At 43.0% G+C, this 16,559-nt stretch overlaps 1 protein-coding gene across 5 annotated transcripts in view; it reads left to right on the top strand.

Annotated features, from left to right (window-relative positions):
- FNBP1L (formin binding protein 1 like) overlaps positions 1-16,559 on the top strand; it is a 97,658-nt gene that overhangs the window by 21,714 nt on the left and 59,385 nt on the right. Inside the window, exon 2 of one of the 5 annotated variants that reach the window (XM_059728061.1) lies at positions 7,004-7,285. The exons of the other annotated variants lie outside the window; for them this stretch is intronic. Within the exon in view, the coding sequence (XP_059584044.1) occupies positions 7,259-7,285 (27 nt within the window). The 5' untranslated portion in view covers positions 7,004-7,258. The remainder of the gene's footprint in view (positions 1-7,003; positions 7,286-16,559) is intronic. 5 annotated transcript variants of the gene reach the window in all.

Genomic DNA, 16,559 nt, shown 5'->3' on the forward strand with positions numbered 1-16,559 from the left:
GTAAGATACACTATAAGGCTATAATTGTGGGCTCATGTAATGAATAGTTTTTGATGTTTTATATGGAGTGTTTACTGTTACAGTCTGCAAGAAACTATGTAATCCTCTGAATAAAGTGATCATGCTAAATTTAATTCTTGTGTTTTTGCATATTAAGATGTAATAGCATCACTGGTGCTTCAAACACAAGTTTAGATTTTTTTGGTTTTATTTCTATGTGCAATGTTGTTCCTAATTTTATATGCTGATTTTTGTTGGGAACACTGATGTCAGATTCTCTGCACCGGATTCTGGGAAGCTGACAACAGTTAATTTGTAACAGAGAATTTAAACATTATAGATCATTTCTTACGCTCTTGCTGTACTCTGTTGTAACATTTTAGACTCTACGCATGTTGCTGTTGATCTGATTATATAATAAACTTGAAGTCTGTGGCTTGGTGACTGCTTTTTTCAGCAGGTCATTGGAAAAGCAACTTAATTTTGCCAATTTTTGTCTGTTTGTGGGAAGAAAATTTTCCCTAAACCAATCTGTCAGTTGCTTTGGATTTGTATGGGATACTTTGATGACACTGCTGGCACCACATAATCTTCTCGGGAAACAATCCAGCTTTTCTTCTGAGATTTACTGCTTCCTAAGCCTTTCTTTATAACATGCTTTAATAGTCTCTTCTTCATGCTCAATACAGCCCAGCTCCAAACTCGTTAGAAGAGTCGGTGCATTTGGTGACTTCCCAAAAGTTAGTTGCATTGCTTTGTGAAACTCTTCTCCCTGTTCTTGGGTTTTAATTAATTATTTGTAAATTACAGTATCCAGTTTTTAAAAGTAGCTGAAAAATATAATGCATATTTTAAAACTCTGGTCCTGTGGCTTAGTGCCCTTAACTGGAAAATCCTAAGGCTACGCAGAGGAGTTACTGAATATCCTTCAAACATATGTCATGAGAGCAAAAGGAAATGAACAATGCATTTGACCAATTTTTAGGGGGTTTTTTTGTTGTTTTTTTTTTAAGTTAAAGGCTCTTTACTCATCTACATGACCTAAACGTAGAAAATAGAAAAAAGGATCTAGTTTCTCCATGCCAGTTACTCAAGATATTAGATTGCCCCAAGTATATCAGTAGAGGGTATTTTCCATATTTTTTTTTTTTGAGTAATGTTTTTCCTCGTCTTTATTGGTTTCAGCTCTCTCAAAACTAGCACTAAATATAGCTTAACCTCCTTGGAAGAAACTGATCAGTGTTTTGACGTTTAGGTACTTTAGGGAACTGTTTGGGTTTGCTTTTTTTTTTCAGTGTAGTGTTTATTTCTAGCTTTCATATCGATGGAGTGTGTGTTTTGAGGTTTGTCTTGTATTTTGGAACTCCTTTTTCTCGATATCCTTTGTCATCAGACAAGAACTAATCCAGCTGTAAGATTACACCAGGAAATGCCAACCTTGTAAACAGTTACACAGTTTGGTTTAAATCATATTTTTCCCAGTTTATGACTCAGAGTTCTTTTGTCTGTGTCATCACGTCAACAAAGACCACATTGAATATATTCATTTAAGTTCTTTTTTCTCTTTAATTTTTTTTTACTTAAAATATATATTTGTTGCATTAATTTGCTTTCAAATTACCTTTCTTCCTTCCCTTTTAACTTTCTGAATCTATATCATTAATGATCTTCTACACACTAATCCTCAGGATTTATTTCTTTCCTTTTTACTTTCTTATACAGTTACTAACTACATGCAGCTAAACCCCTGAAGACCCAGTTAGGTTTGAGCCAGGTTTGGCATTTTTTTCTCCACTTCAAAATTATCTTGTGACTAAGAGTCAATAATAATAATAATAAAAAAAAGTCTAAGAAGCTTGTTAATATAAATAAATGGATATTTTAACTTTCTAAAACTCTACTTATCAAGGGAAAGGGAACCAAGGATCAATAATAATAATAAAAAAAAGTCTAAGAAGCTTGTTAATATAAATAAATGGATATTTTAACTTTCTAAAACTCTACTTATCAAGGGAAAGGAAACCAAGGAAACTCCTCATTGCTCCCCTGAAATAGGTAGTCTTTTGGGGGGTTACTGTTAAAGGGCATGGGCACACAGGTTAAACCTGAAGTGGACAGACATATAAGCCTGTTAAACTGGATTAAGGTCTCCTGAAATGGTTCAAATGTGTACCTGGAAAATTAAGTATTATTTAGAACCCATTTAATGTTATGTGCCTTTCCATGGCAGGGGTCTGGTTGGTCCTCCAGGCATCCCAGACTGCATTGCTTCTGAGGTCCTTTCCCCCTGCTGCAGCAGACCATCCTGGTAGCATGCAGCTAGAAATCTACTGCCCCCTTTCCCCTTTTATTGGCAGTTTTTATCAGTGAGCTCCCTTGCACTGCTTGGGAACCAAAAAGTGCAGATTCAAGCAACCTCCTCTCCCCTGCCTCTCAAATCAAGCAAGCACAGTGCAAATCAGTCAAGTAGAGACTCTTGAAGTTTGTTGACCCTTTGTTTAGGAGAGAAGGGAAAGCAGAAAAGTGAAAGTGCCTCCACGTGTAGGTCATGTACCCTATGGGCACCACAAAGTATGGGTGTAAGTATCTCCCTTCCATACCCCTCTCCTCTCCCCCTGCTCCCCACTATGAGGTGCTGGGCTGAGTGCTCACTGCCTCTCCTGGTATTGGAGCCACAGCAATTCACACAATTGTGAAATGGTTCCTAATCAGTGATGCTTGGGACTGGTTTAATTGGAATGTATTTCTGCACCCAAACAGTGCTGGGCATCGGTAGTGGATTTTTCTAGGAACTTTATTCATTTAAAAGAGCCATGGAAAAGCTGGAGAACCATTAAGAGAATACACCAATGTTTAACACAGGTGATTGCTTGGCTTAATAGAGATTATTTGCAAATATTTATACCTTCTGTAACTATAATGTTATATGTAACATTATTTCTGGTAGTGACAGTTTTTCCAGATTAATATGATTTTAATTGACTAAATTTGTTAAACAGCAGTATTTTTAACCATGCCAGTTGCTGTCAAGACCCCTCTTTTGATACTGACAGATTTATATTGAATTTGCGGGGAAAGTAAAGGGCATTATGGGTATTATCAGGGTAAATTCAAATTATGGAGGTGCCAGCTGCTACAAAATAATCTTTATTTGGTATGCATTGACATCTCTTTGTTCTTTAGGGGAGACAGCTTTGCTCTGTGACTCATATGGTCTTCCCTTGGGATTCTATGAGTAGTGGCTTAACTGCTGTGCTGTATGATACGAGCCATACATACCATCTTAAAAGGATACTGTCAAGTGGTTTTAGGCCTAAGTTTTCAGCAGCCTTTTGTAATTATTTTAGTCAGATGCAGAATATGTTTTTTTGGATATTTACTTTTGCTTTGCAATTCACAATTTTGTCACTGATAATCACAGGCATAAAGATGCAGCCAGGTGCCCAAGGCAGCTGCTACACATGAGGTAGCTTCTGGTTGCCACTGCGCCACACAATTACAATTGTGATCATGTGGCGGCAGTAGGAGCTGTTTTTTTCCTCCTCCCCCCAAGACAGTGCCTGGAGCATTTGCTCCGGTTGTCCTGCCCTAATTATGGCACTGCTGAAAATCAAAGACCTTTTCCGATTTTCAAATGAGAGGATCAGGAGTTTCAGGTTTTAAAGATGGTCTTCTTAATGGGGAGAGGGAGTAAATTTGCAATAATGCCCTATTGATACTGGCTCCCATAGCTGCCTATAGGGTTCACACTATGTAATCATTTAACTGTCAGACTGCAGAAGTATCCATAGTTTTGTATCCTTTTTAATGCTGGATCCTATATCTTTTTATCTTCAATTCCTATTGGAAAAAATTGAAAAGATTTTAAGTATAAAAAAAAAAAAAAAGTTTCCTTTTCAAAATGCATAATTTATTCAGGGCTTTCTCCACAATTTCAGACACTTGATTACACCTTAGCATTTGCTACAATATTTTATTTTTTCTCACAGCTCTGCTTTATAACCATTCAGTTCCTGTATTTATTATACACCTACCTGATGTTATTTAAGCACTTTCCCAAATGCCTCGTTATTGTACCATAAAGACTGTCCCTCCATCTTGTGTATTACTAGGGACCTACTTAAATCGCGGCGACAAAAGGTTTTTTGCAGCCTGCTGTCAGTGCTCAGAGCCAATGTCATGGTATTTCACGGCAGCCCCGCTTCTCAGTGCTGGTTAGTGGAGAGGCCCAGCACCTCAGCTCTGATTGGTGAAGAGGCCCTGGGGGGAGTAAAGCCATTAGTGCTGCCTCACCAGCTGGCACCTTCCTTTCCTGGCAGTGAGAATTTTATTTCTATTAAGGTTTTTGTTGTTGTTGTTGCTTTCTTGGTTTCTGTTAAATCCATGAAATCTCTGAAACCGTGAATTAATACATAGGTCCCTGTGTTTTACAGATGACCACGTAGAATGGATATGGTGGTTATTTTGGACTCCTTTCTATCACAGGTGTCTGGGGACCTGTCTTGTAATGTCTGTAGCCTGTCATTGAAGTTAGTTTTTCATCCTGGGAAGCAGATTTGTCACTTTGTGCAGCCTGCTTTTGAATTCTTGGTCTGAGATATCTTTATTCTTATTTTGTGGATGATATAGATGCAGCTAATTAAAATACTTAATGTATGTGTAGTTAAAGATACTGTTATGTTGAATATAAGCAAGTTTATACTAAGATACTAAGTTAAAAGGTAAAACTAGAACAGCTAAAGGTACTGATAGTAAAACTCAATATCAACAGTTGGAGAATGTGTTCATTTAATTATTTAAGAATAGATCTTCTTGTACTAGGCATTGTGCATGTGAACTGTGATCCATTAAGTGATCTTGCCTCCACTTTTGAGAGATTCTGAGACTGTGTACATTTTTAATGGTGCATATTACAGAGATTAGTACCTCTTCAATTTAGGTTCATGCTGATACATATTTAATGGTTACCTACAATCTGTTATAATGTTTGAGTATAAATATAGGCATATTACAACTTTAATTCTTGGCTTGGCTTATTGAAGCTTTAATTCTGGGCTCATCAATAGATTTTTAACTCCTAACACATTGGTGCCAAATGGAGGTTTTAAGCATTAGGAACTAATGCAAAATTTCATAAGTATTAACGGCAGGTTCTCTACATGAATGTGTTCTTTTGTATATAAACTTTTATGTGAAAAAGAGGATTTTTTTCAGTCTAAACACAACAAACAAAACTAGTGAGAAACAGATTCATTGTAACATATATGTTACCACCATGGACAGATCCAGAGTTTTTGAAGGAGGAATGTGGAGTCTTCCTGCCTGGGAGCAGGGGTGCAGCCTATATTGTGGGATTAAAAGCAAGGACTTTTTCAAGTCATCTCATCAGTTAAGAAGCCCACCCCCAATCCCACCATCCCTGCCCTCAGCACCCCGTCCCTCCCCCTCCATCCTCGTTTGCAGAAGACACCAAGCTGCGGGGAGTAGTAGATATGCTGGAGGGTAGGGCTAGGATTCGGAGTGACCCAAACAAATTGGAGGATTGGGCTAAAAGGAATCTCATGAGGTTCAACAAGGACAAATACAAAGTCCTGCACTTAGGGCAGAACAGTCCTATGCACCAGTACAGGTTGGGGGCTGACTGTCTGGGCAGCAGCTCTGCAGAAAAGGACCTGAGGGTTATAGTGGACAATAAGCTGTATATGAGCCAGCAGTGTACCCTTGTTGCCAAGAAGGCTAATGGTATACTGGGCTGCATTGGTAGATGTGTTGCCAGTAGGTCAAGGGAAGTGATTATCCCCCTCTGTTCAGCACTGGTGAGGCCACATCTGGAGTACTGTGTTCAGTTTTGGGACCCCCACTACAAAAAGGATGTAAACAAATTGGAGAGAGTCCAGTGGAGAGCACCAAAAATGGTGAGGGGGCTGCGGGACATTACTTATGAGGAAAGACTGGGGGAACTGGGCTTATTTAGTCTAGAGAAGAGGAGACTGAGAGGACATTTAATAGCAGTCTTCAGCTACCTGAAGCGGAATTTGGAAGCGGATAGAGTTAGGATATTCTCAGTGGTGGCAGATGCCAGAAGAAGGAGCAATGGTCTCAAGTTGCAGCAAGGGAAGTTCAGGTTAGATGTTAGGAAGGATTTCCTCACCAGGAGGGTAGTAGAACCCCTGAACAGGTTACCCAGAGAGGTAGTGGAAGCTCTATCCTTGGAGGTTTTCCGAACCCAGCTAGACAAAGCTTTGGCTGGGATGATCTAGTCAGGTCTAGTTCTGCCTTGAGCAGGGGTTGGACTAGATGACCTGAGGCCCATTCCAACCCTAACTTTCTATGATTCTGTGATCTGCATGTCCCCTCCCCAATCTGCTGCTGCCTCTGTCCCAGGTTTATGATGAGGGAGTGGTGCATGCTCATGTTGCTGCCCAGTTCCAGCTAGGCTTTCCTTAGCAGAGAACAGCAGTAGGAGTGTGGGGTTCTCCTCTCTGCCCAGTCCTCCTGGGTGTTCCCTGCTGAGCCTGGCTGCCGTATGCCAACACCCTCCAAAACCACAACTCTCTTGATTCATTTCATAGTAGGGAGCTCTAGGGCTGCTGCAGTGGGCTTAGCAGAGGATGGCAGCAGCCATGTACTTGCTCGCAGGATGTCAGGAAACATGCTGGGGACTGACAGACAGGAAGAATGAGTCTGCTGCTGCTGCAGCTGTAACTACTGCTGTTCCCAGCTGGAGTTGGTAGTAGTGATTCTGGAGCCCTTTTCCTCCCCCTCAGGGACAACAGGTTCAGCAGTTGCAGCAGCAAGCACTGTTGCAGCTGAGGAAGGTGGGGAAGGCAGGGGTACTGAGAGCAGGGGGACAGAGATTGGATTTTTATCTGATTTATGCACGTAGAAGAAAAAATCCCCTGTGCTACTTCCAAAAGTGAGGTTCATCTATGCCACTGTATCCCCTTCTCCCCTTCCCCCCAATTTGCCCCTGGTTAACAGTATTCTTTCTTTACATCCTCAGGGTATCAAGTGGCTCTTCCCAAGGACCAAATTATAATATTCACAAAACAGTGAAAGTTGGCTTATGGTAAAGGAGCCTGGAAAATGAGAGACGCTTGTCAAAGTTCTTGGGGACCCTGCATCATTCTGAAACATGAAGTTTGCATAACAAGACCATTGTTATGGGGAAAGGAACTTTTGAAATGTTGCTAACTGAATAAGATGAAAGATGTTTGCACCTGGTAACTGACAGTTCTCCTGCCTCAGATTCTGCCAGATGTTTTATTCAATTTGGCAAATGGAGGTATGGGAACATCATTTCTCAAACCTCAGCATGTCTGTTAAAGAATTCTTCATTTTCCTATCCTTTGTGCTTTCTAATAATGCAAAAACAAATACTGAAAAGCCTGTTTCTTAGCCAGCAGAAGCTCAGACATAGTTGTTAAACCTGTTAAGTTTTCCATATGGAGGTTGCCTATTCCTGTTTCTAGATAAATAATAGTTTAAAACGCTTAGGAAGAATGAGCTTTAACTAGGAAATAGAAATGAAATTTGGCAACCTGACATGACACTGAACAAGTGATCGACTTGTAGCCACTCTGAAGATTGTAATGCTAAAAAAATCATTCCTGACCAAAGGAAACCTTTGATAAATAGAAAATATCATCTTGAAACTTAAAAACCAAGATAGGAACAACCTTATTTGGTATTAATTGAGAACAGGAGATTTTTATTCATATAAAATTCTAATAAAGACCTTTGTACTTCTTATAAACTTTTTGAAATGTATTTTAGAAATACCTTGAGCTCCCAATCTATAATTTTTGACAGCTTCAAAGTGGTGTACAAATATGTATTAATCCTTAGAAAATCCCTATGATTCAGTTGAGCAGTATATTCTTTTATAGATGGACAAGTCACTTCACTTTTTTCCCCAAGGCCATATAATCGGGGTTCTAAATGGGGGGGGTTGAGCCCCCCATAAGAAACAAGAGCCCCCAGTCCACCCTGCGCTTTTCTAAGCAGCTTCAGCGGTGGCAGCTCCTTCCAGCTTCTGGCTGCCACTGCGCAGACTCCCCCAAGGAGTCAGATTGTAATTTGAGCCCTGCATATAATATGTTAGTGGGAGAGCTGGTATTGCAACTCCAGGTTCTTTTGTCTAGTAAACTGACCATAGGACAATCTCCCTGCTTCCATTTCTTTAAATATATTTTGTCTGGGGATTTAGTAGCAGTGATTCAGGATCTCATTTTGACTATATTCAGAAAGAGGAAGTGATGTGGCTATTTATATCATGCCAAATATCTTTCTCGGTATCCAGCATGATACTGCCTTCTATGTTCCATTTAAAACCACAGGTTCCAGATTATTAGAGAATTTATTCAAATCAGGAAAAGGTTTCCCCCTTTCCCATTCAATATGGAAAAGGTGCTTACCTCTTGTACTTGAGTACAAGGTGGGGAGGGAAAGTGGGGAGGCAACTGCTGTGGCTCTGACTTCAGTGCTTACTGGGGCTCTGGGTTGGAATTGTATCTGCATCTATGTCCCCCTTTGCCTGCCTCTTGCAGCCCCTGTCCTCCCCTAGCCTCTGCTCTCACTTGCTTCCTTCAGCTCTATCCCTCATTGCCTGCCCCATCCCTGCAGCCTCTGCCGCTCCCTCCATCCTCTCTGCCCCTTGCAGCTTACCCAAAATGGATGCTGTAAAGTAGGGGAGTTGGATTTAAATGCTTTCTTGCCTAGAAAGGATTTTTTCCTGGTGAAGAAAGTCTGTCAGTTTTAATGTGGCACATAATATAAAGATAGGCCTCAGCCCACTTTACATTACAAGACACTAAGGCTAAGTATGGACATTAAAAAAAGCCTGAGCCTGAATTGATTCAATTTTTGCAGGTTAGTTTAACCTGCATAGATTGAACTGACAAGCAAGTGAAGAGGCATTCGCTTCTGTAATGCAGCCACTTGCCTGTAGTGGCTGAGGCTAGAAGCTGGGTGGAGGGGCTAGAGAGAGCCCTCCCTTCCCTTCTGCAGGGAAGCTGAGCTGAAGGGAGAGTGTGGCCAGGCCCTGGCAGCCTGAGTATGATTGAGGAGGGGATTAAACCTCCACCCTGGCCTGCAGGGACCCCAGCCTGGGTGTGACTGGAGGGGGAGGTGGGAAGAAGCCCTTGCCAGGCTTTTGTGGTAGAGGAACATGGCCAGACACCAGTCCCTGGTTGGCACCGAAGGGTCAAGCAGCGAAAGCGGCGGCATAGCCAGATCCCACTCCTGGGCCTGAGACGAAGGGAGGGAGGGGGAAATCATAGAGAAGCAGGGCTGGCAGGAACCTCCATAGGTGTCCTAGTGTCTAGTCCAGCCCAGCCCCTGCCTGAGTCCTGGCCAGACCCTTTCAATACAAGCACTAGAGTCTAAAGAGCAGAGGGTTTGCTCACCAGGGGGGCTCTGTATTACTGGGGAAAAAGGCCATCAAGGGCTTCCTGTGGCTGGTTTTCCCCTCCTTCCCCACAATGGAGCGCAGCTCTGCGCCTCTCCAGCCCTGAGCCCTGAGGCAGTGCCACAGAGAGCCCCCCCACCCCCACTGTGCAGCAGGGGAGGAGGAGGAGAGGGGGAGCTCTGCTCACTGCAGTGGCTCTGTGACAGCCTGGCCCAGCCCGGGTGCTGGGAGCCGGGAGCAATCCAGGCACACAGCTCCCACGGCCCCAGCCCAAGCTGCAGCCAGCTGGGAAGGGCCCTGTCCCCATAGCCCATCCTGGTCCCTCCGTTCCTGCCCTCAGCAGCACCTGTGGGCCAGCCCCAGCCCTGGGAGAGGGGGTCAGATGGCAGGGCTGGGCTGGGCTGGGCTGTGGGGGCAGGGCCATTCCCAGCTGCCTGTGGCGCAGGCTGGGGCCATGGGAACTGTGCATCCGGATTGCTCTTGGCTCCTCATGCCCAGGCCAAGCTGGGCTGTAACAGAGCTGCTGAGGCAGGTAGGGGTCTTCCCCTCCTCTTCCCCTTCCCCTTCCCCTGCCACCTCAGGGTCGGGGGTGGGCTCTGTGCGGTGCTGCCTCAGTGCTCAGGGCTGGAGGGGTGCAGCGCTGAGCCCCTCTGTGGGGAAGGAGGAGAAAACTGGCCACAGGAAGCCCTTGGTGACTTTTTCCCCCAGCAATACAGAGCCCCCTGGCAAGCAAACTCTCTGCTCTTTAGACTCTAATGCTTGTACCATAGGGTCTGGCCCAGGCTCAGGCAGGGGCTGGACTAGACACTAGAGCACCTCTGCAAGGTCCCTGCCAGCCCTTCTTCTCTGTGATTTCCCCCTCCCTCCCCACTTCCCCTTGGGCCCAGGGCTGGGGTCTGGCCATGTGCCTGCTCTCATTTCTCAAGTAACACCTTGCGGGAGGGGTTACCAGCATCTGGACATGCCCCCCTCTCCTGCTGTTGGACCAGGGAGGCGCAGTCTGCAGCAGGGTTTCCCTGCTCAGCCAGCTGAAGCAGTGATAATGCTCCAGCTATGGAGGAGAGGGGTGGGGCCAACCCTGCTCTGCTAGAGCAGACAGCCCAGCCCAGCCCAGGGCTGCAAAGCATCCTGGGATGCTGGAGGACTGTTAACTTAAACCAAGAAGGGGTCTGGGACGGAAGTTCCGTAAACCAGTTTGACCTAAATCTTCTAAGGTTGCTACTACGTTCAACCAGGTTTATTTTAAACCAGTTTCGGTCATTTTGAAAGCAGTTTATGTGCACTGATTTTCTGTTCTGTTACAGGTTTAAACTGGTTTCTGATCATTTAAACTGGTTTATGTGTAATTTCTGTCCCTAGCCTAACAGAGCAGTGGATGTGCAGTCGGAAGCCTTGCTGTAATCTGACGGTATTCAGAGGACAATAACCTGAGATCTTATAATGGTTCCATGCTTAACATTTTTTTGGAGCTATTATTGCTTAAAGTTCATTCTGTGATTAGAAATAGAGATCAAGCATTTACTTTAATCCTAAACTATATATTTTTTTTATTGTTGCTCCTTCCATTTCTTCAGACTTCCTAGAAGTGAGTCCAGAGTGCAGATGGGAGCAGCATATATTTCCCTCTTAAAACATTGGATGTAAGGACTATATATGACTTAGTTGATGCTGAAGAGAATACAAAATATATCAGAACAAACATAAAACATGGGTGTAATAAATAAATAAGGCAAGTAAAAGTAGAGCTGTATCTGTTGAGTAGAGGCTGTTTAGATTTTACAAGATCCCTTGATTTGTATTTAACCAACTGAAACACTGTCAGTATACTATCATGGCATGGTAGGTTTTTAGGAATATATACCCTGTTTTGTGAATTACTCTCCAGCGTGGTTGCAGAGATTGACTATGAAGCAACATTATAACAAAGAAATAATTATTCAGCCATTATCATGTAATATGCTTTTACTGAAAATTCTGTAAACAGGAAAATTACTAACAGTTTACTACAGTAACAGAATATGTTAATGGTTGTCAGTAGAGCAACAAATCGTGAGATTTTTGCATTAGGCATAGATTTGAATGCATTTTCAAAATGTTGCTATTAATTTGGTTCTCTTGGGTAAGTACTCCTTGATTAAGGCATGTATTTTATCACCTGCTCAAAGAGCAGGCAATTCTATCCTCTCACTAGGGAGTCAGGAGAGGAAGCAGGAAGAGAGAATCAAGCAGCGTAAAAGAGATTTAAAGGAGCAATGAAAGAAATGAAGTGTGGGGGTAGATGGGCAGTGGAGAGACAACAAAAAGGGACAAGAAGAGAATAGAAAGGGACTCTGTGGGAAATGACGAGAGCAGGAGACCAAGAAATGGCAGGCACACTTCTTTTCTTATATACAAAACTATAATTTCAATATTTAGATTAATTGAATCACTGGTCTGTGGTTTACGGTATTTGGGAACACGTATTGTAGTTCTCTTATTTTAAGTTAGGAGAATAACAGCAGAAAATAACGGGTGATGATTTCAACCTGTGTAAGTTGAGAAAGAGGGCCCTCGGGAACGCAACATAAAATTAAAAATGGACATGTAATAGCTTAGTGCTGCTACTGCATATGTGACCCTATCGTTCCTTGTTTGCTGGTCTGCTTAACTGCATGCTGTTTACCTGGTGCTTGGTACTGATTAGCTGCCAATGGATTTGTATGCCTTTGACAGACTTGTGTTGCAGATGTAGAAAATACTTGTTGAACTCAAAGCAGACAAATGTGCTATCTTTTATTAAAATGTGATATATTTTATTAAATCAACTAAATAGTTGGAAAAATTGTTTTTTGCAAGCTTTTGGGCACAAACATCCTTCTTTGGGTATAGGGAGAGTCTGCTGTTGTTTTGTGTTCTCCTGGATGGCATAGAAGCCAATACGCAAAATGTAGGTCTGAGAAAATGCAAATGTGTGGCGTTTTGAACACAGTGCCCTCCTAAAGCTGCTATAAGTCATTCTAGAAAAATCAGAACTGAGCTATTTTGAACCTGGAGTTTGTATATGTAGCTGAAAGTGGGGGTGCATAGATCAGTGATCATGACAATGTAGAAATGTGTATTTCCAATACATTAAACATGAATGTAGCTTTTGTTTACACATCCCATGAAAATCCTTGCCCCTTGCGTAATGCCTGGACCATCATGGCTATAACATCACTCCAGTACTACGTGTACCTTATACAAATTATTTTTTCTTTGTTAGAAAATACTATATGCTTTAAACCTTCAGCCAACCCAATTGGATTACATCATCTGATCACTTCTTTTATTATATTGTAGTTTTGAGAGAATTATGAAGATGGGAGGGGGGGGGTCTTTCATTCTCTATCATGTTCTGCTTCTTTATATTTATTCAGTTTTGCAAAGATGCTGTCTGTATATCAAACAAATGCTTTGAATAATTTTAGTATTTCTCTTGTACAGATTTATGATGAAGGTAGAAGTAGATTTGGTGAAGGTACAAGTAGATTTTGCTAGATACTTTCTGTTTTCCAATTTAAAAACTGAAACAACTGACATACTGAAGAATCATATTACATTTTATTGTTGGCTATCTGACTTGTTAAATACTGAAAAATTCCACAGTTCTTGTGATGCCAACAGAGACATCTGTTTTTAATTTAAATACCTCATCCAGTAACTTTACATATTAAAAACCACTTTTTAAAAACAATGAGTTCAGAAAGATTTCATCATCATTTTTTGTGAGACATTGTTTCTATTGAAGGTAGTGTCCAAGAAGAGAGGTAGCATCTAGCTTTTTGTAATTAGTCAGAGTGAACCAGATATGGATTAGGTTTTAAAATCAAGTGAAAAGAGAAAAGGCAGAATGTGGATATAACACTGGCTGCTTTTTCTTAAAGATGACAATGCATTGGAACTGAGAAAAGAAAGTGGTGGGTGGGTTTCTACATATTTAAATTGCTTTCTTTAGGCTGTTAAAGAAAATAATCGCAGATGGGACGATAAAAGAAAGTCTCTTCACCTCATAAAAGGAATGAGTTGTTGGAGAGACAAGTCACTGGAATGTTCATTTTTATTCAGTGTACAGTAGATAAATTAATGAACTTGAGGTCCAAATAAGGTGTTCAGAGAGCTAAATAAGCTCATATAACTGATAGTTTATTAGTTACCAAACCTGAGCCAATATGGGCCTCTCTCCTGTAAGGCGATGAGCAACTTCTACACTAATTTGGAGACAAGTTTGCTCAGGATTAAGGCCAGAGACTAATTTTGTTAACAGTACTTTTAGTCTAACTTTGACTTCTAATTGTGTCAGGCTATTGTTCATGAATCTGAATTGTTTTGTGTACAGGCGTGAAAGTCCACAAATTACTGAGAAATGAAGTTGTTTTATTTGTTGACAAAAACTGTAATAGAGAGGTAAAGTTGCCCTGTCATTCCTCAGGGGTGGGCAAAATACAGCCCCCGTGGGCTGGATCCGGGCTGTGGAGGGGCTTTGTCTGGCTTGTGGCGGGTCCCTCAGTCCCCTGTGGTCCAGATAGCATCCCACCCTGACACGTCCTGCTGCCCCCCGGGCACACAGTGGGGCTGGAGTGGCTCCACAGCTGGAGTACCTTTCTAAGCAGCCCAGGCAGCAGCAGCTCCTTCCGGCTGCTGCCCCTGTTGGCCCCAGCCCTGCAGTACTGGTGGGGTCCTGCGGGCAGCCCTCCCCTGCTCTGCACCTGCTGTGGACTCGCCTGCTCATGCTAAACAGCTGCAGCAGTGCTGGCTCGGTGTGGGGGGGAAAGCAGCCCCTTTCCCTCACCTCTGCCCGGTGCTTCCTGCAGCAGCCATGGTGAGCCCATGCTGGGCTGCCCTGTGGCTCCTCTGCACTGGCCCCACCTCCCCACTGGGCAGTCCAGAGATGGCGGTGACAGCGGTGGAGCTGCAGGGCAGCCCAGAGTGGGCTCTGTGCAGCTGCTGCAGGAGGCGCTGGACAGCAGCGGGGGGAGGGGAGGGAGCTGCTTTTCTCCTGTGCCAAGCACACTTCTGCCTCACCAGTGCTGCTGCAGCTGTTCAGCATGAGCAGGTGAGTCCACAGCAGGCGCAGGGTGGGTCAGGGCTGTGCACAGGTCCCCGCCAGCACTGGGGCTGGGGCCAGCTGCTGCTGCCACCTGGGCTGTCTAGAAAAGCAATCCAAAGCAGAGCTGCCCCAGCCCTTCTGCATGCCCAGTGGGTGGCAGGACGCTCCTCAGGCGGGCGGTGTAGAGCTGATGTAGGGGCCAGGTTGTTGCTGTGCATGCATTCTGTCTGATCCGCTCCTACTGAGGTGAGTCAGGAGTAGGCAGAAGGCCTACTTTAAGTGGTAGAGGGATTAGCTGCAGTAATTTGGAAAACCAGTGATATCAAATGTAAGGAAACCTAGGAGGTCAGTTGTCTTCCTGCCCTTCCCCTGGTGTGTGCTTGTAACAGAGAAGCAAATGAGATCCTGCATGACTCATTTTGATGCTGAATTCTGTGCACTGTGTTAGCATTAGTGCTTAGGAGCAGTTGTGCCATGAGGATTGTCAGTAGTGAGGTGGGATGCAAGAGTGGCTTGTGAATTCAGTGATGGGTAAGTGAAAGTATAGTGTTAGAAGGAATCCTATGGGAAATGTTGAAAGAATAGTTAAAAATTGCAGATGTGGGTTTGTCCTGGGGTAGGAAAGATCCATATAGCTTCACAGGGTACATGCATGCTATCTTCTAACTGGGACTGGTGCAAAATGACTGAGGGGTGTGAGAGGCCATGATCTGATCCCCAGGTATGTTCTAAAATCCTTGCTCAATACCTACATTAATATCATTTAACTATAACTATACTCTGTATTTTACAAGGCACAATACATTTCTGATATTCTGAGTAAGCTCAAGGATTTTAGAGCATTTGGAGTCAAAATTAGTTCAACATTCTTTTTTAAAAATTATTACAGTAGAGGCTGAGCTCTGCTTTTGTTTGAGAAACTACAAAAATATTTCTAAAACCAATAATTCAGAAGCTGGTTCTCTAAATATACATATTATTTTTCTTGGGATATATCTAAAGCTTGATTGCAGTGCTTAGTTACATAGCCTAATGCTGAAGTGCATGTAATATCTGAGTATCGTTTTATTTCAGCACAGAATTGTGCCCTGAAAGTTGTTTTTTTACTGTTGATCCACAACATTCAAGTAAATTGCTTTTGAAGAATCTCACATTTGCTTAAAGGGTCACTGCCTAGAGCTTAATCTACATTTAACTTGTACCATTTTTGCAGCTTGATGAGAAATCTGATTGTAAAGGGACACACCTTGCCCTGGGCCAGTGACAGTAGTGGAAGTTGTGTGGCTGATCAAGAGCTGTGTGACTAAGGGAGTAACATTGTCATAGTAGGTGTCTGTGCACTACTATGAGAGTGACTAATTGTTACCACATCTAAGTTGAAATAAGTAGACAAATAGGTGTGTATAGAGCTTTGCTTGGATAAAAAAGCATGATATAATTGTCTTATTTACATGGCACTTGTGCAGCCCTGAATGCTACTTTTTACCATCAGTTAGCAAAAACTTCCACGGAACTTTTCTGACATTTTAATCGTGTAGACAACTAAATGCAAGAAACTTGTTCTGATGAGCCAGCAGGAGAAAATGCATGTTGTGGTGGTAGAGCTTCTTGCTGTCATAACAAGTGAACATGTTTTATTGTTTCTTTGTGATAGTTTTTCTTATTGTTAACTTCAGTGAGTGACAGAGAAACCAGGATAAACTGAGACAATGGAAAATAAGTGAGTTTTAAAATTTTTCTTTTTTTATTTGGGGTGGTACTTTTCATGAACTGCTGGAAAGCAGTGGTATAATAATTAAGGCATCATGCTTCGGACCCCTGATTTTGAGCCCTATTCCAGACTTATGCTGAAGACCTGCCTCTAGTCTAGTGGTACTCAACCTTTTGGCCCCATGGGCCAGATGAGTGGGGTGGGGCCAGTCCACAGGCTGGGTTGAGCCCCACATGCCCAGATGGGGCCCTGGGGCCTGGCACTTTACCCTCCTCCGGGACTGGGCACTGGGATTGGATCCGTGCAGCTGGCACTGCCCCCACTAGGCCCCACACTCTGGATTGGTCCCCAGGAGCCTGACAGTGCCCCATCCC

This window comes from Alligator mississippiensis, chromosome 5, assembly GCF_030867095.1.
Source record: "Alligator mississippiensis isolate rAllMis1 chromosome 5, rAllMis1, whole genome shotgun sequence".
Lineage (NCBI taxonomy): Eukaryota > Metazoa > Chordata > Crocodylia > Alligatoridae > Alligator > Alligator mississippiensis.